The sequence below is a fragment of the Lagenorhynchus albirostris genome, chromosome 7 (assembly GCF_949774975.1).
Source record: "Lagenorhynchus albirostris chromosome 7, mLagAlb1.1, whole genome shotgun sequence".
In the NCBI taxonomy this organism is placed as follows: Eukaryota; Metazoa; Chordata; class Mammalia; order Artiodactyla; family Delphinidae; genus Lagenorhynchus; species Lagenorhynchus albirostris.
In genome coordinates, this window is record NC_083101.1 from 64,226,044 (window position 1) to 64,252,960 (window position 26,917).

General features: G+C 40.9%; 1 protein-coding gene across 1 annotated transcript in view; it reads right to left on the reverse strand.

The window, feature by feature from the left end:
• Nucleotides 1-26,917, reverse strand: part of FREM1 (FRAS1 related extracellular matrix 1) — a 175,628-nt gene that overhangs the window by 103,568 nt on the left and 45,143 nt on the right. Inside the window, exons 10-15 of the mRNA XM_060155088.1 lie at nt 18,251-18,447; nt 17,441-17,531; nt 15,933-16,100; nt 12,184-12,392; nt 9,188-9,281; nt 5,812-6,064 (exon numbers count right to left, since the gene is read on the reverse strand). Coding sequence (XP_060011071.1) covers nt 5,812-6,064; nt 9,188-9,281; nt 12,184-12,392; nt 15,933-16,100; nt 17,441-17,531; nt 18,251-18,447 — 1,012 coding nt within the window. The remainder of the gene's footprint in view (nt 1-5,811; nt 6,065-9,187; nt 9,282-12,183; nt 12,393-15,932; nt 16,101-17,440; nt 17,532-18,250; nt 18,448-26,917) is intronic.

The window sequence follows — 26,917 nt, forward strand, 5'->3', positions numbered from 1 at the left end:
CATTGTATATCTTTGCCTCCTTGGTCATAGATTAGTTGACCATAGGTGTGTGGGTTTATCTCTGGGCTTTCTATCCTATTCCATTGATCTATATTTCTGTTTTTGTGCCAGTACCATACTGTCTTGATTACTGTAGCTTTGCAGTACAGTCTGAAGTCAGGGAGCCTGATTCCTCCAGCTCCCTTTTTCTTTCTCAAGATTGCTTTGGCTATTCGGGGTCTTTTGTGTTTCCATACAAATTGTGAAATTTTTGTTCTAGTTCTGTGAAAAATGTCATTGGTAGTTTGAAAGGGATTGCACTGCTTCTGTAGATTGCTTTGGGTTATAGACTCATTTTCACCATGTTGATTCTTCCAATCCAAGAATATGGTATATCTCTCCACTGTTTGTATCATCTTTAATTTCTTTCATCAGTGTCTGATAGTTTTCTGCATACAGGTCTTCTGTCTCCTTAGGTAGGTTTATTCCTAGGTATTTTATTCTTTTTGTTGTAATGGTCAATGGGAGTGTCCTTAATTTCTCTTTCAGATTTTTCATCATTAGTTTATAGGAATGCAAGAGATTTCTGTGCATTAATTTTGTATCCTGCTACTTTACCAAATTCATTGATTAGCTCTAGTAGTTTTCTAGTAGCATCTTTAGGATTCTCTATGTATAGTATCATGTCATCTGCAAACAGTGACAGTTTTACTTCCTCCTTTCCGATTTGGATTCCTTTTATTTCTTTTTCTTCTCTTATTGCTGTGACCAAAACTATGTTGAATTATAGTCGTGAGAGTGCGCAACCTTGTCTTGTTCCTGATCTTAGTGGAAATCTTTTCAGTTTTTCACCACTGAGAACGATGTTGGCTGTGGGTTTGTCATATATGGCCTTTATTATGTTGAGGTAGGTTCCCTCTATGACTACTTTCTGGAGAGTTTTTATCATAAATGGGTGTTGAATTTTGTCAAAAGCTTTTTATGCATTTATTGGGATTATCATATGGCTTTTATCCTTCAATTTGTTAATATTGTGTATCACATTGATTGATTTGTGTATAATGAAGAATCCTTGCATTCCTGGGATAAACTCCACTTGATCATGGTGTATGATCCTTTTAATGTGCTGCTGGATTCTGTTTGCTAGCATTCTGTTGCAGATTTTTGCATCTATGTTCATCAGTGATATTGGTCTGTAGTTTTCTTTTTTGTGACATCTTTGTCTGGTTTTGGTATCAGAGTGATGGTGGCCTCGTAGAATGAGTTTAGGAGTGTTCCTCCCTCTGCTATACTTTAGAAGAGTTTGAGAAGGATAGGTGTCAGCTCTTCTATAAATGTTTGATAAAAATCGCCTGTGAAGCCACCTGGTCCTGGGCTTTTGTTTTTTGGAAGATTTTTAATCACAGTTTCAATTTCAGTGCTTGTGACTGGTCTGTTTATATTTTCTATTTCTTCCTGGTTCAGTCTCGGAAGGTTGTGCTTTTCTATGAATTTGTCCATTTCTTCCAGGTTGTCCATTTTACTGGCATATAGCTGCCTGTAGTAATCTCTCATGATTCTTTTGTATTTCTGCAGTGTCAGTTGTCACTTCTCCTTTTTCATTTCTAATTCTATTGATTTGAGTCCTCTCCCTTTTTTTCTTGATGAGTCTAGCTAGTGGTTTATCAATTTTGTTTATCTTCTCAAAGAACCAGCTTTTAGTTTTATTGATGTTTGATATTGTTTCCTTCATTTCTTTTTCATTTATTTCTGATCTGATCTTTATGATTTCTTCCCTTGTGCTAACTTTGGGGAGTTTTTTGTTCTTCTTCCTCTGTTTGTTTTAGGTGTAAGGTTAGGTTGTTTATTTGAGATGTTTCTTGTTCCTTGAGGTAGGATTTTTTTGCTATAAACTTCCCTCTTAGAACTGCTTTTGCTGTATCCCATAGGTTTTGGGTCTTCGTGTTTTCATTGTCATTTTTTCTAGGTATTTTTTGATTTCCTCTTTGAATTCTTCAGTGGTCTCTTGGTTATTTAGTAGTTATTTATTTGTTTATTTATTTATTTGTTTAGCCTCCATGCGTTTGTATTATTTACAGATTTTTTCCTGTAATTGATATCTAGTCTCAGAGCACTGTGGGCAGAAAAGATACTTGATAGGATTTCAATTTTCTTAAATTTACCAAGGCTTGATTTGTGACCCAAGATATGGTCTATCCTGGAGAACATTCCATGAGCACTTGAGAAGAAAGTGTATTCTGTTGTTTGGGGATGGAATGTCCTATAAATATCAATTAAGTCCATCTTGTTTAATATCATTTAAAGCTTGTGTTTCCTTATTTATTTTCATTTTGGATGATCTGTCCATTGGTGAAAGTGGGGTGTTAAAGTCCCCTGCTATGATTGTGTTACTGTCAATTTCCCCTTCTATGGCTGTTAGCATTTGCCTAAGGTACTGAGGTGCTCCTATGTTGGGTTCATAAATATTTACAATTGTTATATCTTCTTATTGGATCGATCCCTTGATCATTATGTAGTCTCCTTCTTTGTCTTTTTTTTTTTTTTTTGATGGGTGGTGCTCTATTCCTGTCTTACTGGTTGTTTGGCCTGAGATGTCCAGCAGTGGAGTTTGCAGGCAGGCAGATAGAGCTTGATCTTGGTGCTCAGATGAGGTCGTCCAGGAGGCCTCACTGAGATTGATATTCCCTGGGGTGTGAGGTTCTCTGTTAGTCCAGCAATTTGTACTCGGAGCTCCCACCACAGGAGCTCGGGCCCAACCTCCGGCCTGGGAACCAAAATCTCACAAGCTTCATGGCACGGTAAAAAAAAAAAAAAAAAAAAAGGAGCAGTACAATATCAAAGAATAAAAAACAAAATAAAATTGGAATGATAAAAAATATATTAGGAAAAATAAAACTATAATCAAAACACCTGCAACAAGGTAAAATAAAACCACAACAGAAAAAAGAAAAAAAGGTGGGGGGGAACAAGCCAAAAGGAGAGAACAATAACAAAATATAAAGCATAAAATAAAATTAGAATAATAAAAGATTTATTAGGAAAAATAAAAATATAAAAGAATCAACAACAATGAATCAACATCGTAAAACAGAACCCCAATCTAAAAGAGAAAAAAGCCTTGGCTATGGGGGTGGAGTTTAGGTGGGGGTGGAACTTAGGTAGGGGAGTGGTTTAGGGTGGGGTGGGACCTAGGTGGGTGGGTGGGTGACGTTTAAGTGTGGGGTGGGGCCTAGGCTCAGGACCCACGTAGCCAGAAAAGGCCCTAGGGGCAGGGCCTAGGCAGGGAGACATTCAAGCATGGGGCAGGGCCTCTGCTTAGGACCTGCTCGGAAGGGGAGAGGCAGCACGTGGAAAGGAGGGCCTCTGGAGTGTGGAGTTCTGGAGTTTGGAGGTAAGGCCCTGGGTCAGGGTGTGTGGGTGGAGTTCAGACCCAGCGCGTTGGAGGGGGTCTCCGAGTGCAGAGGTGGGGTCCTGGGTGGGGGTGTAGAGGCGGGGCTTGGGCTCTGAGCAGCAGGAGGGAGGCTCTGAGGGCAGAGGATTAGGCCCAAGAGCCCAGTAGGCTCCCCGGTGCCTAAGTGGACAGGGAAAGCACTGGCTCCATTCCCTTCCATTCCTCCATTCCCCTCCCCCACCATCTCCCCCAGGGTCTCCCCCGTTGCCGCTGGACCCCTAACTGTGGGTGGGTCCCGCTGGGTGTAGGAACTCCTCCCCTCCCCCAGCTGCCCCTCAGGGCTGCCGGTCCCACTTTTTCTCCCCCTTCCCTCCCTCCCACTCCCTCAGGACCTGCGCAGCTGGAGGGGGCCTCAGGTGGTCAGAGATCAGGCCCCGGATCTCAGCAGGTTCCTGGCGGCCCAAGTGGGCAGGGGAAACCTGGCCACGCTCCCTTTTGATCCTCTGCCCTCCCAATGGTCCCCCAATTTTCCCCTTCAGGCATGGGATCCCTTCCCCTCCCCCAGCCACCCTTCAGCAGGGGCTCCAGTCCCATCCCGCCTCCACTTCTTCTCCCCCTTCACTTCCCCCATACCCCGCGTCCTACCCAGTCACTGGGGGTTCCTCCCATCCCCTTAGGTGTCCGTGGTCCCACTGGTGCCTAGTAGGTGCCCTAGTTGTGAGGAGACGCGAATTCATTGTCCTCCTAGTATGCCATCTTGACTCTGCCCCTCTGTTAATTTATTAACATAACAAAAAAGTCTATCTGAAACAATTTGCCCCAGTGTCCCACTAGGTCTTATGAAAAAAATGTGTCAACACTCTCTTCTATGGCCACCACACTAGAAGAGAGTTATACATATGTACAACTGTTGCTTAACGTCTGGAACAAAGCGCAGGAAGAGAAGACAGATTCATCTCACCACTAATTTATCTATGCTGTGTGAGCCTGCCAAAGATGTTAAAAAATTATGTAAAAATCAACAATCACTGGTCTTTGGATCACTTTTCTGCTAGCCTGAGAACTACTGGGGAAATTAAAAAGAAGCACCTAGCTGTAAACTCTTGAGAGACATTGAGAGACATCGAACAAGTGGGCTAAGCTCCTCAGGACAAGGAAAGAGCCAATGAAACCTTTCCTAAGACTTAACATAAAGAAGAAGATAAGGAGATAGCATTTAAAGAAAAAAGATGTTTAGTTGAGTGATTTAAGAACTGGTATCGCAATGAATCACTGTTTTTTAAAGTACCCATAAAAATATTATTTCAAAATGTTTTCTCCCATGTCCAAATGAATCCTTTGCTATCTCAATCCCCCTCCTTGAATTCCCTCCCACCTCCCTGCTTGTATTCTCTCTCTCTCTGTCTCTTCAAATAAGAAAATGATTTGAATTCCGATACCTCTTATTTCTTGTATCACTCACCTGGCCTCCCACACCCAATCACACTCCCCCCATGGAATTTCCAGGTTAGAGAGGCATATGGATGAGTAAACGTGAAATTGTAATGGAGTGTGATAAAACTTAGGTAGAGGAAGTAGATGTATTATTACTGAGGAAGTGGCCCCAACCCAGAAATCAGATGTGGGAGGGGTGGTGATGTGGCGATGGGCAGATGTGTCACGCTGTCATCTTTACGTGGGAATGTGTTTGTCTTACTCCTTTAAATCAAAAGTCCTTCATAGTAGGGTTTGGGTTATACTCCTTTGAAAAGCCACAGTGCCTACTACTGTGCCTCACAGACATCAGATGTTGAATTCACATCTTCTTTACATGAACATTTTACATAAGGAACAAATGCCATCCGGATAACAATATAATGCAATGCCAGAAATGTAACTACAGTGCTAATAAACTAGCATTTACTGTATCTCTCATCTATGTCCACCACTGTCATGTGCTGTGGACAAGTTACACAAGTGTAAGACACGATCTTTGCTTTTCAAGAAATCAAAGGTCAGACCGGTTTCTTCTTAGGAGCTAGCTGATAATCAGGAAACTTTTACAGTTAATAAGATAATTATCTTAGGGAGCCTACTTCAGGCATTTCTGTTATGATTTAGGGAGCCAGAAGCTGAGATGGTCAAATAATCTTCTTCATATTGACCAAAACAGGAACGAGGACAAGCCAGGGTGAATTGAAGGTCTATGTGGAAGCATCAGGAGCAGAGCAGCAATAACACTTGATCTTTCTCAACTCTGTGAAATTCATTATATTACTGAGATCAAGAAATACTTCTGAATATGGTGATCATACTTGAAAATGGGAGATGGGCTCCCACTCTTTTAATGGAAGGAAGCATTAAGACTGTTAGATTATCAGAGCCTACAGCAAGGAGTGGGCTAAGACTCTGTCATGTTGCTGCATCCCCACTCTCAGACTAGTCACAGTACTGTCACTTACCTGTGTGTTTGTACGTCACAGCCCCTGCCGTAACATCTCCCTGAGAAAACTGACGCACTGTGACCCCAGCTTTCCTCACTGTCCCATGCTGAGGTTCTCGAACAATCATGAACATCAGTTTCATATCATCACTGTCCACATCAGTAGCAAAAATGTATTCAGAGGTAATGACCACCTCTTCACCCTCTGAGCAGTACATCATGGGTATGAGGTCTGCCTTTAGGACTGGTGGCTCATCATTTACAGGCAACACCTAAGCAGGAAAAAAAATGCATGTTTTCAAGAAAAAAGAGCAATGACAAATTGCCCAACTGGTAACTCATAGCTCATAACTGGAATGACAGGCATTTTCAATCTTCCAGACACGTGAAACAATAGCCATGGCATTTGGCCAAGCCATCTGTATCTTTTAACTTTCCCCATATGAACCAACTTGCAAGAAATGACCCACATGAGAGACATTTTAGGTAGGGATGGGAGAGCATGGTTATGGTTTGGGGCTCAAAGCTCTCGTTTGTTTCAAGACAGACAAAATCTAAATGTGATATAAAGCATCCTTCACCCAAGCCCCTATCCTCCTTTGCTAAATTTACCCATATTCTACAGGAAATCTAGTCCTTGTGGTCTGAGCATTTACATTTACCACATCAAAGTTATTTATATTTCAAATTACTTGATGATTACAAGGCTTTCCTCTACTCTCAACTTCCTGCCACCCAGGAAGTTTCTTTGGACTTATAATAAGCAGCAGCTGCACTTCAAACATTTTGAGTTAAATCTGAAACCCCATAACCATTAAATCAATGCCAGTTTTCAACTTGATAAAACATTTTTCTCTCACTGTCATGAAAATAAAATTTCCAAGCAGAAAGGGAAAAAAAGCAACATGGGATCACACTGGCTGTCCAAATTTTAAAAGATTTTGTAGAAATGTGAAAAAGTATGTCTTCTAAACAGGAATGAAGGACAGTCCTCCTCTGAGTTCACGACCACAACTCGGTGTGTGCTGCACATTTATTTATCAAGTCTGGCCTCTGAATACTGTCACCCCTACATTTCCTTGCCCCACGCTTTAGCCAATGTGATCTTTTTCAAACGTGGCTTTCATCAAGTCATCTAACTGTGGGAACCTTCAATGGCTTCCCAGAGCTTCTCCTAGTATGTCTTCGGCTTCATCTCATGCTATGGGGTTCCTTTGCCACTCCTGTCCATTTCTACCCCCAAGACACTGTGCTCCACACATGTCAGGCCTTTGCCCCATCTTTGCATCTTCTGTCTGTCCCTTGCCTGGTATGTTCTCCCGTAGCTCTTTGCTTGGCTACCTCCTCCTTCAGGTTACATATGGATTCCTCCAGGAAAACTTCTTGACAACTCAGACTCACTTAGAAACTTCCCTTGTTTACTCTCTTTTAGTACCCTGTTCACTTGTAGAACACATCCACATTTTAACTGATTATTTCAGTGATAATCTGTTTAAAGCCTGCCTTCATCCCTTGCCCGTAACTCTAAAAGAAGAGGAAGTTTATTTATCTTGTTCATCAACACAGCCCAAGAATTTAGCATAGGACATGGCATATAGCAGGCACTTATTAAGTATTTATGGAATAAACGAATGAATGAATGTAACTACGTATATATGCCCTGGTTACCCTACTGTTTCAACAGGCTAACAACTCGACAACAAATAAACATGAAATTATGAAGACACTTTCCTTTAACAGGTAGAGAGATGGGGTGATGGAAACCCAGGTTTATTTATTTAACTAAAGATAGAAAAGTATGCAATACTCTATTCCATTTTCTATTGGCTTATTAGGAACAATATCTTTGTTCAAGTCCTCTGCATAGATTCAGTGAAGACCTTCTTTATTATTGTTCTTGACCCCATCTGATCAATCTCACCAATACATTCATGATCATCACCTTGCAGCAGTTCACAAAATATCCTCAGCTTTCAAATGCATAAAAAGTCCAAAGGCAATAGAATTAAAAACATTCCTCCTGAATGAAAAAAAATCACACATAATTGTCTAAAACTTTCCTGAAGCTCTGATTGGTTTCCAAAGGCTATGCCCTTTTGTCTCAAAAGTAATAATACAAAAATTCTTTTCCCCAAATTCACTGGTTAGGGTCATTAATGAGAAGATGGCCATGGACAGAAGACGGAGTTGGGGTTTTCACCATAAATCTGCTTTTCAGGAAAAAAAATTAACTCAGAAAAGCTTTCTTTATATGTAAAAGTCTGCCAATAAAGAAAACTCTCCTTTTTGAAGCTGAAATAACGTACTGCTTTTCATCTAGATACAAGACCATCATTAGAACTAAGTGGAAAAAATGAAAAGAAGTGGCTATGCACTGTGACTGGCATGGATAAGTGCTCAGGAAATGTTAGCGAGCATGGTAATTACAATCACCTGTTAATTTAGATCTGGGCAGTGGTGAGGAGGAAAGAACGCTGGCCTGAGTACCAGAGTGGAGATGCCAGCCCAGGTCTACATGGTCAAGTTAATGGCTTTGGACAAGTCATTGAACCTTCTCAGACCTTTGCTATAGGACAGGGATAATTTCTTTTCTGTGTACTTCTTAAAACAGTAGAATGATGTGATCATTCTTAATTATTAACTGTAAAATATCTTACAAACACATTATTATGACCATTAATAATAATTTCATACTACAAAGAACTGACAAAATTGAAACAGAAATAGAATTTGGCACGGTAAGAATAATTAGTGGATCTTCAGGAAGCGTGATAAGTCTTCTGCTGACCCTCCTTTGTCACCAACTATAAATACCTGCAAATCCTATCAGTTACGCTTGTGGACGTGGATGGTCACCCAACAGAGAAACTCGGGGGTTCCCATCAGGCCTTTGAGCATATACTCAACCTTTATGTGCAGATTTTCCTTCATTTTTCAAAAGAGGGAAAATAATCATCTCAAACAGGCCAGGGGTATACAGTACAGGAATTCACAAAGAGTCACATCGCACATATAGATACGGCTCCTTGCACACAACAGGGAAAAGCCCAGCGATGCTAGCCTAACCTGTCCAACTGCTAAATAAATATTTCTGGGCATGACAGATCAAAAATATTAGAAATAATTTATACATGGAAATGACTGCTTTTTAAATTAAGTCTCTGGGTTTGAGGTCAGAGTAGTTCTACCTTTAAATCGATTGGCACAAGAAACTCATATGCCCATTTCACCAATATAACTTTGCTCTCTATTGCCTGTCCTGACATAATCAAAGATGTAAGCAGACACCTTCTTGCTTTGAAGTCCATGTGCTTAATTTCTATCAGAGACCCCAAGAGGCTTCCAGACTAGAAGGTCTGTTTCTATATGAACCATGGAGGAAACTTACTACGTACCTCAATGTATAGCACACATTCTGCTGCATTTATGCCATCTGTGACCTCCAGTAGTATGTCATCCTGAAGTATCTCAGATCCATCATGCTGATACCTGTGGGGATGATAACTGTCACTAACCTCTCAAGGCCACTGTGAGAGTGCACTGAGATTCCTGTCACAAGAACTTTTCCATGGTTTTGGCCATATGTTCAACAAATAAATAAATAACCAAACCCCCAGCATAATCATGAAGTCACATATGTAACTACTGTACTCAAGTATCCTTAAATGTAAAATTGCTCCACCCTGGAAAAATGTGTTTATGCATTCACAACTTGTCCCCAAATCAAAAAGCAGCTCTTCAAATTGTCTCTGTAAAAATGGGAACAAGTGGGTGTAGCTCTGCCTACTTACCGAAAACACTGCTGGGGGCAAAGGGGACACTGAGACTGAGCAGTGACAGGTAAAAGTGGGACGCTACGTGGATTTTGGTAATTCTCCCTCCTCCCCCACTTTTAAGGTTATTCCTTCTGCCTGTGCTCTGGATTGATTCAGCTCTGCCCTAAAACTTTATCTATGCATTATTCATTGCCTCTCTCCTGCCACTTCCCCCTTGCTATTTACTAACTCTTTTCCTCTGAACCTATAAAGATTCTTGAATTTCTCTAGACTTAAAAGTATTTTTTCGGGACTTCCCTGGTGGCACAGTGGTTAAGAATCCACCTGCCATTGCAGGGGACACAGGTTCAATCCCTGGTCCAGGAAGATCCCACGTGCCATGGAGCAACTAAGCCCACGTGCCACAACTATTGAGCCTGCGCTCTAGAGCCTGCAAGCCACAACTACTAAGCCCACGTGCCACAACTACTGAAGCCCGTGCGCCTAGAGCCCGTGCTCCACAAGAGAAGCCACCTCTCGCCGCAACTAGAGAAAGCCCACACGCAGCAGTGAAGACCCAACGCAGCCAAAAATAAATAAATAAATTTACAAAAAATGTATATATATATTTTTTCTTGGTCTTGCCTTGACCCTATTTCCTTTTAATTCTCAGTCAAGTTTCTTAAAGGAATTGTCTAATTCTAGACTTTCCATTTACTCTTCAGTCCACTGTAGTGATACACAGTAAGTTCTAAATAATTGTTGAACTGAGTCAAATTTTTAGCTTATCAGTGATCCATTCAAGACACTCAGTTATGGAAATAAGTTCTAGGAAATGAAATTAAAAGTTGCTTTAGGGCTTCCCTGGTGGCGCAGTGGTTGAGAGTCCGCCTGCCAATGCAGGGGACATGGATTCATGCCCCAGTCTGGGGAGATTCCACATGCCGCGGAGCGGCTGGGCCCGTGAGCCATGGCCGCTGAGCCTGCGCGTCAGGAGCCTGTGCTCCACAACGGGAGAGGCCACAGCAGTGAGAGGCCCACATACCGCAAAAAAAAAAAAAAAAAAGTTGCTTTAAAAATTGTATTGTATATTGAACATATGTAACGTTTACATATGAAAAAATTCCAGGGCTAAAAGGTGTTTTACTCAGGACGAGACTCACCCATACACTGGCTAGGGATTCGATGCCAGTGGTGGAGAAAGCCCACCTCCTACTCCCAATTTCCCTCCCAACACTGCCTCCTATGCTTTATTTTGTCATACTCCCTGATATCTTCATCAAAAATAGATTGGTATGTGAAAATGTGCTAATTCAAATATACTTACCATGCTAATGCCTCTAAAAGGGCCAAATAGGTCTAGGAGTACACATCCAAATGCATGGCTATGGAATCAAACAGAACTTCTTTCAAAACCAGAGTCCTGCACACACTAGCTAAGTGACCTTAACCTCTTCGTGTCTTCGTTATTTCAACTATGAGAATAGAACCATCTACCTTGTCAGGTTTGATTGCTGTGAAGTTTAATGAAAAAAAACCATAATTGCAAGTCTCTAGAAGAATGCTTGAAATATACGTGCTGGCAAACACTGGTACTTTTTTTTTTCTATCCATTGTTCATTCCCTAGTAAGAATTACCTAAACAGAGCTCTCTTTCTAACAGGTAGGAAAGAGCTGAGATCTTGGGGAAAAAAGGAAATTTTAATGAGGATAAGAGTAGTGAAAAGAGGTTAAGATATTGGAAACTGTAAATAAAGCAGTGTAACTAAACTGCTGGATGAAAATGATCTTCCTGTACACAAATTCTCCTTCCCCATCAATTTCTAAATGTAGAACTAAGCATTTGATGCCTAATACCTTCTACTACACTTTATCAAAAAGGACAAAATTCCCATTTATAACTTGAACTTGTACAAGTGAGAAATTAACCAGTACGTTTGTCTACCTGACCACTGCTTTTGAGTACCTTGCATTGTTTTACAAAGAAGATGTTTTACTAGATTTTAAAGAAGAAGTTTCTTACATAACTGCATTAGGTACAAGAAATGAAAGTCCTCAAGGTGAGGGGAACTACTGTAGGACCATGAGACAGGGATTACTCCACCCCTGACTGGAAGAGACCCAAGTACTATTCCATGTCCTACCTACCCAACCTACCCTACGTATTTGCCCTCAAATCCCCTCCCCAGTAAAACGGATTAAAAATTCACACTAAGGACTTCGATCAACAGAATTCTATCCCAGAGTTGCCAGGGTTAAGAAATTGGCTTTTCTTAAAACCAAGTTCAATTATGTAGATTAGCCTTATAGATTATCTCAGACTCTATTCATCTAGTTTGATTGTTACCCCTTGTGATATATGCAGTTGCAGTAAATTTAATATTCATGGTAATCGAGTTTTTGTTGCTCAAATATTCATAATGTCATTCCTACCAGTACAGCAAGCCAGAGGGAAAGAAAATGCCTTGGGGGGAAACTAAAGGATTGTCATTTCTAATTTTCAACTGACCCTGGAAAAGTATGAGGTGGCATGTTGCTACCCCTGAAAGAATTGGACAAACTTCTTACACTGCCTCACAATTGATTCAGATGGGAGCCAAAGCATGTAAAACAAAGAAGCCAGGAAATGTTCTGACCTAACTTTTAAGGCCTGGAGGTCTCCCCAAGAAAATATGGCCCCTGTGTTTAGAGGAAATCCATTCAGCTCCACCCTTCCGTGCTGAGGCTGTCTCTGCAGGGAGAGGTGGATGTTGTCCAGTTTAGTGTCCACGTCAGAAACCAGGACATGCTCTGTGCTGATGACACACTGACTTCCCTCAGTCACTCTCAGAGGGTTGGTAAATACCTAGAAAGAAGGAAGGAAACATTTAAAGCCTTGTTCCATGAGGTGTACCTGAAGACAGAGCTCATGAAACCAACAGAAAACTTCCAGCACCATTTTCACATGTCAATCAAACTTTCAAGAATGTGCTCAAGGGAACAAGTTCATAGCTGAACATCCTGGCTGAAAAGTATCTTTTACTAAATGTTTCCAATTCTAAACATTGATGAACACAAAGAAACAAGGTAGATCTAGAAACCTGAAAGCATCTGCATTTCACTGATCTCAGACCCTGTAGAGTAGAAGCAGCAGTCAGATTTACCATCACTGGTGCTAAATTGAGAAAATAATAACATTCCTCATCGTGTCCACACCTACCATTGCTCGGCACATATGTACCTTAATCTACGAAATGAACAAAACCTACATCAAATTCCCCTAGAGAAAGAATCCATCCCTTTTTACACCCTAAAAATTCTTAAAGACTTGGGAAATTGACTGGAGCTTTTAAGCATCAGGGTAGTGAGTGTTTTAGATATGGAAGTAGAACAGGGAAATGAAAGACTAGAAATTGAAGATTTCATAGGAAATAGATTTATTCAAGCATTAGACTTAAATATTAAAGCCATAAAGATAATTTTCTCTAATAGAAAAACTCACCGCTCAATAAAAATTTACTTGAAAGTAAAAAGCAAGTTAGAAGGGCTTGGGCTGTTTTATCATCACATTGGGAGTTGGCAAGAAGTGTTCCATGGTCAAACACATCTAGAAAATAGTCACATACGGTATCTTCACCTTGGAAGTTTATAAGATTCGTAAGTGTATTCAGCACTCTGAGACCCTACAGTAGGAAAATCTACTAACTTTGTTTAACCTATCATTTTCTCAAATTTGTATTACTACACAGAAGCAAAAACAGGGAGATACAGTTGGGCTACCAAGTCATGGGCTCTGAAGGCTCCTCACACACGATCTGGGGTGAGCGCTCTGCTAACGTGAGGACACAGGGTTCTCCGAGGAAGCAGCTACTCTCTTCAGAGCAGCTGCCACTCCTAGAAAGGAGAGCACTCCCTAAGGCAAGAGCTGGTAAAGAGGACGGAGGCCCGAGAAATGAGAATAGGAAAGGGAAGTGAGCAAGAAATCACAGCCTCCACCCAGAGCCCCGCTCCATCCTCCCACCCACCAGGGCACAGCCGCCCCAAGGGCAGTTCCTTGGGTCATGGAAATGATGAGACCATGCTCCCTAGGACAGCTGCCTTGTATTCTGTAATAAACTACTTCTGCCAGCAAAGGACGACATAAAGTAAGAGCCTTTTCTCCCTACAGCCACTCACCCGCACCCTTCCTAAGTGCCTTACTCTGATTTTGCCAAACCTACATTTTCACTGTTTGTAGGAGAAAAAAATAAATGGAGTTCTTATCTAAAGAGGATTATTACCACTGAAACATGGTCCATGTCCGCCAACCTCATTTTGCCCTGAGTTGCATCGATTAATATCCCAAGATGCTAAGTTTCAAGGAATATACTTTGCCTCATTAGACGATTTTTAAATATATATGTATTTCAGGACAACTTTAAAAAACTAAAAGCTAATTTGCCCCCCCCATTAATTATTCACTTTCTAGTCCCTGCCTGAACCCAGTGCTTGGATTTCTGGAACTTCAGGCCAGCATGGTGTCAAGATCCCCTAACGGTTATCACTTAGCCCAGCGATAACTGTGGATTTTCACACCAGGGAACCACTCCCATGACTAGGTTCACTGAAGCCACTCATTTAATTTTATTTCTACTACTCTCAGTTCTCTACAGTACTATTTCATTTGTCCCATCCACTGTAGAAAAAAGACAGAAGCCACTAAGCCTCCTGAGCCCCAAGTCCTCGTAACTATTCCATTTACCTTCAAATGATGGAGGTAACTATTCACTTCACCCTTTCTGGTTTTTACCACAGATCATCTTTCTCTAGCAAGAGGCTGGACAGCTTGGCATAAAAAACTGTTTCTCTGTGATTGTTCTATAACACACATTAGCTTCTTTAGATGCTGGGCTATTTCAGGGCACGTATCTCATACATAGAAAAGGATGGTCTGAATAACATCTAATCAAATTAAGAGACATTCCTGGGCTTCCCTGGTGGCGCAGTGGTTGAGAGTCTGCCTGCCGATGCAGGGGATACGGGTTCGTGCCCCGGTCCGGGAAGATCCCACATGCCGTGGAGCGGCTGGGCCCGTGAGCCATGGCCGCTGAGCCTGCGCATCCGGAGCCTGTGCTCCACAACGGGACAGGCCACAACAGTGAGAGGCCCGCGTACCGCAAAAAAAAGTAAAAAAATTAAGAGACATTCTAAACTATTTTTTATACAGGGAACATGATCTGGTCCCTGACAGGGAAGGAGGCAAAGAACATAGTTTACATTCCTTTTTTGTGAGCTCTTGGGCCCATCTTCTACCAAATATTGCAAGCTCAGAGGCTGGCGGGGTCAAGCCAGTGATGTAAATGGGTGTCTTGAGTTGGGTGGGGACTTGGGTGACTGGGGAATGTGCCCTGTTCAGCTGCTGTGGGGTGGGGGTAGGGAAGTGGACTCAGTGTTGCCAGAGCTTCCAAATTTTCAAGAGAAGCCAGAAATCCAAACCTGATACAAAACCTCCTGATGTTTAAGCGTTGGCAACTCATTATTTTCAAATATTATCTAGACTCATCAAAACAGTTGTGTGGTTCGGGTAAGCCCCTTGGTCCTGCAGGGTGAGACCTCTGCTCCACAACTTTGGGCAGCTTAGAGATGGTGAGGAGAGCAAAGGAAAAGGAGCATCCGTGCTTTCCTGGCCATATTCCAGGTGGCTGCCTGGGAAGGTGGCCTCTTTCCTTAGGGATGAGACACATGTGAGTTCTAGTCCCCTCTGGTTCCTAATGAATGGGTAATCACACTTTCCGCTTTTGAGGGAAAAAGCAAACCTAGGAATAGCCACCCTCATTAACTCTAGTGCTCTGATGGGGAGGGAGCAGGTAGGGAACAAATTCTCACCATGAATCCCAGCCTCGCAGATAAGATGCACAAGGTAGCATCGCCTTTGTAATTTGATTTATAATGAGAGACCCAAGTGCTTTAAAGCTTACACAAACATTGGGGAGTGGAACAGCATAGGATGCAAGGGTCCATCTTAATTCATTTTAGAAAATTAAAGAGCTTATTTAGATGACAGAACAGCATAGCTGGCCTGCGGAGAGAGCAAATAAGCCTATCTGGTTGCTAAGAGACTCCTAATTTAATCCCCTTCACCTGATCAACACATGAAACTCAGCAGAAAGGAAAGAGATTTTGATAAAGCTTTGAAAATAATGCCAAATTCAGCAACTAGAAAATCTCATCTTTTAGATAGAAAGTCCCATAGGAGGTGAAGGACTCCCCCTCCCCATGCTTTCTTTTCCTACACTGTAGCTGGAAAATAAAAAAGTTCTTTGAAAGAGCCTAAAGAGAAGTTAGCATTTTGAGTAAGGCTTTCAAAATCTTTCTTCCCTTAGGTCTTACCCGCCTTTTCATCCTTCACATCAAGCATTACGCCTACCTCAGGGACCTGATTGTCCACCGGAAGTATCGTGATGTTAAAGCAGATCCCGAACAAAGTGCCGCCGTGCTGGTTACTGACGGAAAAGGCAAACTGGACGTGTCGGGGGTGGGGGCCTATATCTTGCATGGGTGGCATGTAGGCCACTTTCATATAGTTCACAGCATGCTGCAAAGCAAATGAAGACAGACATGTGGGTGCCAATTTCCCAGGATGAGAGACATTTAGAGACCTAAGTCTAAGATACCCGTCTCACTGATAGGGAACATTGTAAATGCCACCATCATCAATCTGAAGATCATAAAAAGCTCTATCTTACAAATCGCATTTTCTAAAAGCAGGAGGGAAAAGAACAAAGAAATTAAGTGACTACGTCAAGTGCTTGAAGCCAGGCAACTCTGTGAAAGACAGGAGACTTGCATTTTAACCCAGCTGTGCCACAAAGTAGCTGTGTGATATCAGTCAAGCTACTTAAACTTGTGAGGTCTCTGTTTCCTTACCTACAAAATGAAAAAAATAATAGTACTTAGCACATAGGTTGACATACTCATTTAATACAACCTCTAACTACAGAGAGATTCAGCAGCTCAGGGGTAGCTGCTGCCTAATCACTCATCATTACTGGGCCTCTAGTCAGGTCTGCAGAGCAGAGGCCACAGGAGCAGGGAGAGGGCTAATGAAGGATTTTGGAAAGCAGTAGATAGCATGCGCTGACTTATGTCCCCCACAAAAAAAGACACGTTGAAGTCCTAACCCCCAGTACCTCAGCATGTGACCTTACTTGGAAACAAGGTTGTTGCAGATGTAATTAGTTAAGGTAAGGCCATACTGGAGTAGGGTGGGCCCTTAATCCAATATAACTTGTTCCTTATAAGAAGAGAGAGACTCAGGGAGAACACAGCCATGGCGTGACAGAGGCAGAGAGTGGAGTGATGATCTACCAGTCAAGGAATGTCAGATTGCCAGCAAACCACTAGACAATGGAAAGAGGTAAGGTAAGACCCCACTGCCCCCCGACCAAACAGGGTTTTGGAGGATGGTGGCCCCCCTGAGACCTTGGTTTCAGACTTCTAGCCTTCTAGCCTCTAGTTTCAGAACTGTAAGACAATACATCTCTGTTCTTTTAAGCCACCTAGTTTGTGGTACTGGGCTATAGCAGCCCTAGGAAACTAAGATGGTAGGATATTGGACGAACTGACTTTGATGGAGTAAAAACATATGCACCAGGTCCCTAAATCAGAGCCCTAAGCCAGGGACCTAAATTGATGCAAAAGACTGTGTTGAATTATAACGAGATTTTACAATCATATCCAGCTTGATCAAGCATTTTCAAATGTTACATGTCACTTGCTTAATGGAAATGTGCAAGCAGAAAGAATATAGACATCAAGTATTTGTTGCTTGTGACAGATGTCAAAGGCCAATACTCTCAAGTGCAACGTTAGGAGCACCGTACCTTCTCAGAGGACACTTCCGTCATGTTTGTCAACACGAGCATAGCATCATACCTGAGTGAATGACTTCAACCCTGGAGCTGCAGGGTTTTTGGTTAGCCTTGGTATGCTGTCTACCATGAATAATTTCCCAGCATCCAAGTGTCTAAACAAAAATACAAGAGAACACATCAGCTAACTTTCCCAGTAAGAAAAATTAAATCAAATAGTAGCCCACAACCAAATTTTCTGAAGCTAAAAGTATTCACTGTAGGAAGAAATCAAATGTTCCATCTTTATATTCTCTCTTTATATCAAGGCGGGGGGAGGTTCTAGCCTTAAGTCTAGTATCATGAATGCCATTCTCATCATGACTGCAGAAAGTATGTACAGAATTTCTGCTCTGACATGATGAAAGGGAATCTAACTACAATAAGATGTAGTTAGATACTCATCCTAAAAACGTTTCCTCCCTATCCTTTGGTAGATAATACAAACCTAAGGTATATTCATGATATTTTCTGGATTGGAATCAGAGAATATGACCACTTTTGTGGGCTGCAATATCTAAAAATAAAACAATGAAGACTCAGTACATTTTACTAAAGAGAAAAAAAGTATTCTCTTTAGAAAAAGGGATTAAAGACTGTTTTAAGCCTCCCTAAGCTGAAGACACTACAGGCTGCAGGCCACTTACCAATTAATATAGCTTTTGAAGGGAGGTATGAGACAAGTTTGAGATTAGAATAAATGCTGAATTGAATATAAGTTCATGTGTGACCAACAAAGCAAGTGAACCACAGTAGTACACATTGACACTTTCAACTCAATCCTAGAATGCAACCCTCAACTAATAGCCCAGGTGATGACTCTTCGTAGAGGTACCTGCGGCTAGAGGAGAAAAACGGAGGAGTGGTTACTGTGTAGAGCAGCTCCCTGTCATATGATTCTGTATCTACAAAATGCAGATGTTTCTTAGTGATACAGGCCACCTCCGTTTCCTTAACAACCAAATGTCGAGAAACTCCAGGAACCTCTTTTGGAAGCTGGTCATCTACTGGAGTGATGTGGATTGTCACCACCTGGAAAGAAATTATCTTTACCATTAATTTGAAATACCAAAAAGACACCAAAGAAAGCCACCCCACTATCATCCAGTCACAGTTATGATTTTCAAAACCTGCCATTTTGTAAAACACTTCCAGTGAAAAGATTGGGGAGTTAGTAGGAACGTGAAAAATGGAACATTCTCCACCCATTTTTCATTCTAACTTAAGAATATGATTATCACAATTATAGTTAATGCAGTCATGAGTGCTATAGAATAGGCATATAATACACAAAATATGTTCCTGGTTTTACTTCTACACCTCCCTTTACCAGCAACCTGGGCTTTCTCTTCCTCTTTCCACTCAGTCATAGATCCTGGAAACCTCGACATTACTTTTGGTTCCTCTTTCTCTACCCACATATAACACATCACCAAGTCCCGGAGTTTGTACTTACAAAATTTTCTAAACAGTGCCCACGCCCTAGTCCCACAGCTGTCATTCCCACTGTTCCTGACTTTGCTCCAGTTTTCATAGTTTCCTTACATCATCACAACGGCTTTCCATCAGCCCTAACTCCAATAACTCATTTTGACTTTTCATACCTCTGGTGTTATCTTTTAAAACATACAAGTCAAATCAGGTTATTCACTCCCTCAAAAAGCTATAAAAAGATACAAATGAAGTTATCGACAAAACAGAAATAGACCCACAGACATAGAAAACAAATTTATGGTTACCAAAGGGGAAAGGCAGGGGAGGGATAAATTAGGAGGCTGGGATTAACACATACACACTACTATATATAAAATAGATAACCAACAAGGACCTACTGTATCACACAGGGAACTACACTCACTATTTTGCAATAACCTCTAAGGGAAAAGAATCTGAAAAAGAATATATATATATATACACACATATATATGAATAACTGAATCACTGTGCTGTACCCCTGAAACTAACACACTGTAAGTCAACCATACTTCAATAAAATTTTTTAAAAAAGAAAGTTAAAAAGAAAATCTTAACCCCCCAGGAGGGATAGAATTATTCAAACTCCTTAGCATGGTATTCAAGACCCCTCACAGTTTAAACACACTCTTTATTTCAACTTTATCTTTTATGACCTTTCAACATTAATCCAGCATCCTGATTGCACTCAGTGGACCCAGACCTAGTCCTCAAACATGCCTCTATGCTCTGAATCCTGTTGTTCCTTCAGTCTGGAATGGTTTTCTCCTGCTCTCTCCAGCAACCTGAGTCTTTCTTACCCTTGAAGGTTTTTCTTGAAACGTTCTCCAATTTCTCAGTTGGAATTAATTTTTCCTGAATTTTGGTTATCCCTTGGTAAACATCATTATTTCACTGTCTTGTATTATTAGTTAGTAGTTTACATGTAAATCTCTCGTAGACTGAAAGTTCCACGAGGAGGATCATAGTATAGTGCAAACCACATGGAATTTGGCAGTGAACAGACAGTTAAAGTCCTGGGTAAACCACTTGGTAGCTGTTACTGATCTTGAACAGGTCACTCAACTTTTTTGAGTGTCAATTTTCCTATCTGTAAATTAAGCATAATATCAACAACCTCACAGAATTTTATGAGGATCAAATATCACCATGAAGATAAAATGTCTGGCATATATTATGTGCTCAACAAATATTTTGCTCATTTCTATAGCTCCACCACATCTGGCACGGTATTTTGTAGGCAGGAGGCACTTTATAGGTGTTTCCTCACTGAATGAGTCAACATGCCCTGTTTGTGATGTTAAGAATTTTCTCAAACATTCATAGGTTTGGATCTTGCAAGAGGGAAAGGAGACTTTGCCAAACAGCTTTTTACCATCACATTTATTTTTTTTTTACAATAATCCATGATTGGCTGGGAGAAAGCAATTACTCTCTCTTGAAATGGTACATTTGCTTGGCATCATGAGTCGTTGCACAGCCTGATGCATGAAAGTATTCTGACTCTGGTTTTGATTTATTTTAATATTGTCACTGAAGTACAGATCAGCAGTGCCAATTTTTTCTAAGATAATGGTGTTCACAATAACCAATTTGAAAATGAAGAGAATTTCTTTTTTAAGTTAACATACAAAGCAAAAACTAAAACATGGTTAAGCTTTTGCTATGATACGAAAAAGACTGGAACATCAGCTCAGCCACCTACAAACTTTGCTGCCTGGGGCAAATAATTTAACCCTTTTGGGGCTCAGTTTTTCTCTCTTTACGCTGGGAATAATAAGGATGACTATTATAGTGAAGTGCTGTCAGGATCAAATGAGATAGCTGATAGCACAGTGAGTACCTGGTAGTAGGTGCTCAATAAATTAATTCCGTCTCCATCCTTCATTACTTTTACAAAAGCATACAGCATATTTACTATTCCATTATGAAGCATTTCAATAATTAGAAACTAAACTCAGTAATCAAAACAAAGGAACACAATGACAGTCATTTCTCCAGTTCCTGGAATCTGTGTCATGATTTTTTTCCAGTTACAGTTTTTTGCTAATCTCTAAAGTTCAGAAATTCTCTATGGGACATCCCAGCCATGGTGTGGATCAGTGAAGCTCCATTTAATTGAAAAACTAGACTTAATAAGGAAACAATAGTTATTGTGCCTTCAAAGAGACCATTTTCTATGCTAATTTATTCTCCAGTGCGTTCTTTGTGCAAAAAGAATGTACAAGCATGCTTTTCTATACCCCAGTAGTAATTCATGGTGGGCACATTTTTCAACATGCTTTCTGATCGCTTAAGTTGATGTGTCTTTACGTATTTATGCATGTCCAAATAATTATTGTGTCTGTGCTCTGCGGGCGAGAAAGATCCTATTTTAACAAACTCCATAGAGAAATAAAGTCTTCTCGTTTTTACTGACATTTGGTTGTAAAAAAGACCTAATTAAATACCCATTCCCACAAAGTGGAAAACTAGGGCCCATACTAGGCACTGGGCTCTTGCTTGTTGCCTTCCCCTACATGCATCCAGTCTACTTACGGCCACAAGCACCCACAGACAGATCTGCAGGGAACTGGAACATAAAGTAATAAATCAGTATATAAAATGACAACCACTAAACTTGACCCTCAGAATCCAGCTCACAATATGATACTCCACTGGCTACTATCTGCCTTCCTTGCAGACCTGGGTTCTTGATCCCTTCTCTGCACTGAGCTTTGCTTTCTGCCTGATTCCTTCTTTTGCATCTTCCTTTGAGATGATCCAGTGCTATTTCTCACCCCCAGGAGTTATTTCCAATGCTAGTTTTGCCCACTCCCCTTTCCGGTCTGACTTCTGATAAATGCCCACTCTGGGTGCCTGTTCTCTCCTCTGGTCATGTTGCACTCCTTCCTCCCACTTTGCCCCCAGGCCTTTGTGGCATCTGCTCCTTTCTTCCTGTTTCTTAGTCCTCTTTCTCCATTTCTCTTCTATCTTTAGGTTTTGCTCTCCATTTTACTGCTAACGTTACTCTCCCCCGGGTTAAAATCTAAGGTATAAATTCTATAAAGCCCGCTACTGAGAGGAATAAAGAAGAAAACATTTTTCTTTTTTTTCCTTTTTCTGGTCAGGACTACTTTACATACAATGAACTACATTCAGTTTAAGTATATAATTTGATGAGTTTTGACAATCTTATATACCTATCAAGGCACCACCAGTTAAGATACAGAATATTTTCCATGGATTTACTGGTATTTTTGGTTGGTTTGTTGGATAGTATTTCATCGTATAGATATAGTTTTTTAAACCAGTCTTCTGTTGATAAGCACTTGGGTAGTGATACAAACAATTCTGTAATAACCTAAGAAAATATTTTTCAAAAGCAAATTGAGTAGGTGAGGCTTTATTTGATGACAGTCATGGCAACCAAGGTAGAAAGAGAGGGGGGTTCTTGCTAATATCTTGTTGATGTGCAGGTAGATCTCTCAGTAGGAGTATCTAGATGGAAAAGATGAGAAGAAGTAAGAAGCATCTCCACTTGTGTAACTTCCTTCCTGTTTTAAATAGATTCTCACCTGAGATCTTTGATTTCTGCCCCTATGAAAGGAGGTGTTCTCACAGTATGGCCAAAACAATCCTGGGCCTGAGTTTAATCTTCAGTGACTGGGGAACCTTCTGATCACAAAAGCTCCCATCAAGTAACCATTTCATCTGTACTTGTAGTTGAACAGCTGAAAGTTACAGATTTTGTTGAATATTTTAAATACATTTATATTTGTAAGACATGACTGGATACTCATCCACACTGAAGATGCAGTCATCAAACAGACCAGCTGATCATTTGAGTCCCTTAAAAATTGGAGCTTCAGTGATGATATCAGGGTTTTACAACACGGTAATTCTTAACAGCGCACACACATACAAAATATTTGTTTTTTTGTTATGTACACACCTAATTCCTGAAAACTCCGAAAACTAAAGCTTTACGCTTATGACTTCCGCGTCTTACTCCTTCCCCAGTCGCTGCCACATGTCTGGGTCTTCTTATTTCCCCCTCATTTCAATAAAAGTTCAAAGAACCAGAGTTTGTTCTGGAACCAACACACATTTCTGGAGGTTCTACTCTGAGTCAGATACCAAGATCTGAAGACAGAGAGATGAACAAATTAGGATCCCTGTCATAAATGAGCTCACAGTTGATCCAATAAAATAATGGCCTCACATTATAGTAATTTCATATCAGATTATATAGATTATATAGATTATATATATATATATATCAGATTATATAGATTATATCAGATTATATAGATTATATAGATTATATATACAGATTATATAGATTATATCAGATTATATAGAAGGTCAAGCCTGGGGAAACAGGTATGGAATAGCAGCATCAGAGGATGATTCCTGGAGCAGGTGATTCTATAGCTGAGTGCCAGTCCACAGTCTGGATGAGCTAAAGCTGCCACACATCAGAAGAGGGAGAGCTGGGAAAAAATGGACACTAGATGTACTCTACTAAACATACTGCGACTGCAACAATGAGTTTTAATTGTCCTCAATTAAAAGGATGTGGCTGGGCTTCCCTGGTGGCGCAGTGGTTGGGAGTCCGCCTGCTGATGCGGGGGACACGGGTTCGTGCCCCGGTCCGGGAAGATCCCACATGCCGCGGAGCGGCTGGGCCCGTGAGCCATGGCCGCTGAGCCTGCATCCGGAGCCTGTGCTCCGCAACGGGAGTGGCCACAACAGTGAAAGGCCCGCGTACAGCAAAAAAAAAAAAAAAAAAAAAAAAAAAAAGGATGTGGCTAATCTCGTCTATTCTTAAGAGACCGTATGACAGATGTGGAGGATAATCTAGTCCAAAAAGGATGAAGGCTGAGACTAAAACAATGACAGTGGGGTGGGGAAGTAGAGACAGATGAGAGAAATTTCTCAAGTAGATTTATTAAGATTAGCTGACCAACTGGTTATGCAGATACGCGAGAGAAAGGGGGTAGGGATGACTTCAAAGATTCTAGTTACAGTGGTTTCATGCAAATTTTCAGGGAAATATGCTAAATGTCTTGTGAACATGTTGAGTTTAAACTGAATGCAGAGGTCTGCCGGAGCCAGCAAGAACAGCCGCCCAACTTCACCGCCACCTGGAGACGGCTGGCTGCAGCCGCCCACCAGCCAGAGGGGGCACCTTCAAGATGGTGGAGGAGTAAGACATGCAGATCACCTTCCTCCCGACAAATACATCAAACTACATCCACATGTGGAACAACTCCTACAGAACAGCTACTGAACACTGGGAGAAGACTTCAGACTTCCCAAAAGGCAAGAACCTCCCCACATACCTGGCCATGTGGCTGACAGGATCTGGGTACTCTGGCCGACAGGATCTGGGTACTCTGGCCAGCTGCCACCCTTAGCATCTGAGGTGGGAGAGCCAAGTTCAGGACACTGGTCCAACAGAGACCTCCAGGCCTCACATAATATCAAACAGCGAAAGCTCTCCCAGATATCTCCATCTCAACGCTAAGACCCAGCTCCACTCAATGACCAGCAAGCTGCAGTGCTGGACACCCTATGCCAAACAACTAGCAAGACAGGAACACAACCCCACCCATTAGCAGAGAGGCTGCCTAAAATCATAATAAGGTCCAGACACCCAAAACACACCACCAGACACAGTCCTGCCCACCAGAAAGCCAAGATCCAGCCTCATCCACCAGAACATAGGCACCAGTCCCCTCCACCAGGAAGCCTACACAACCCACTGAACCAACTTTAGTCACTGGGGGCAGACACCAAAAACAACGGGAACTACGAACCTGCAGGCTGCAAAAAGGAGACCCCAAACACAGTAAGTTAAGCAAAATGAGAAGACAGAGAAACACACAGCAGACGAAGGAGCAAGGTAAAAACCCACCAGACCAAACAAATGAAGAGGAAATAGGCAGTCTACCTGAAAAAGAATTCAGAGTAATGATAGTAAAGATGATTCAAAATCTTGGGAATAGAATGGAGAAAATACAAGAAACATTTAACAAGGACCTAGAAGAACTAAAGAGCAAACAAACAATGATGAACAACAAAATAAACAAAATAAAAAATTCTCTAGAAGGACCCAGCGGCAGAATAACTGAGGCAGAAGAACGGATAAGTGACCTGGAAGATAAAATAGTGGAAATAACTACTGCAGAGCAGAATAAAGAAAAAAGAATTAAAAGAATTGAGGACAGGCTCAGAGACCTCTGGGACAACATTAAACGCACCAACATTCGAATGATAGGGGTCCCAGAAGAAGAAGAGAAAAAGAGAGTGTATGAGAAAATATTTGAAGAGTTTATAGTTGAAAACTTCCCTAATATGGGAAGGAAATAGTCAATCAAGTTCAGGAAGCAGAGTCCCATACAGGATAAATCCAAGGAGAAACATGTCAAGAGACATATTAATCAAACTATCAAAAATTAAATACAAAGAAGAAATAATAAAAGCAGCAAGAGAAAAGCAACAAATAACATACAAGGGAATCCCCATAAGGTTAACAGCTGATCTTTCAGCAGAAATTCTGCAAGCCAGAAGGGAGTGGCAGGACATTTTTAAAATGATGAAAGAGAAAAAGCTACAACCAAGATTACTCTACCCAACAAGGATCTCATTCAGGTTCGGAGAAATTAAAACCTTTACAGACAAGCAAAAGCTAAGAGAATTCAGCACCACCAAACCAGCTTTACAACAAATGCTAAAGAAACTTCTCTAGGCAGGAAACACAAGAGAAGGAAAAGACTTACAATTACAAACCCAAAACAATTAAGAAAATGGTAATAGGAACATATGTATCGATAACCACCTTAAATGTAAATGGAATAAATGCTCCAACCAAAAGATACAGACTGGCTGAATGGATACAAAAAGAAGGCCTGTGTATATGCTGTCTACAAGAGACCCACTTCAGACCTAGGGACACATACAGACTGAAAGTGAGGGGATGGAAAAAGATATTCCATGCAAATGGATATCAAAAGAAAGCTGGAGTAGCAATTCTTGTATCAGACACAATAGACTTTAAAACAAAGACTATTACAAGAAGTAAAGAAGGACACTCCATAATGATCAAGGGATCAATCCAAGAAGAAGATACAACAATTGTAAATATTTATGCACCCAACAAAGGAGCACATCAATACATAAGGCAAATGCTAACAGCCATAAAAGGGGAAATCGACAGTAACAAAATCATAGTAGGGGACTTTAACACCCCACTTTCACCAGTGGACAGATCATCCAAAATGAAACTAAATAAGGAAACACAAGCTTTAAATGATATGTTAAACAAGATGGACTTAGTTGATTTTTATAGGACATTCCATCCAAAAACAGCAGATTACACTTTCTTCTCAAGTGCTCATGGAACATTCTCCAGGATGGATATATCTTGGGTCACAAATCAAGCCTTGGTAAATTTAAGAAAATTGAAATCGTATCAAGTATCTTTTCCGACCACAACTCTGTGAGACTAGATATCAATTACAGGAAAAAAATCTGTAAAAAAAACAAACACATGGAGGCTAAACATGGCTAAACAATACGCTACTAGATAACCAAGAGATCACTGCAGAAATCAAAGAGGAAATCAAAAAATACCTAGAAACTAATGACAATGAAAACATGACGACCCAAAACCTATGTGATGAGCAAAAGCAGTTCTAACAGGGAAGTTTTTAGCAATACAATACTCCCTCAAGAAACAAGAAACATCTCAAATAAACAACCTAACCTTACACCTAAAGCAATGAGAGAAAGAAGAACAAAAAAACCCCAAAGTTAGCAGAAGGAAAGAAATCATAAAGATCAGATCAGAAATAAATGAAAAAGAAATGAAGGAAACGATAGCAAAGATCAATACAACTAAAAGCTGGTTCTTTGAGAAGATAAACAAAATTGATAAACCATTAGCCAGAGTCATAAGAAAAAAAGGGAGAAGACGCAAATCAATAGAATTAGAAATGAAAAAGGAGAAGTAACAACTGGTACTGCAGAAATGCAAAGGATC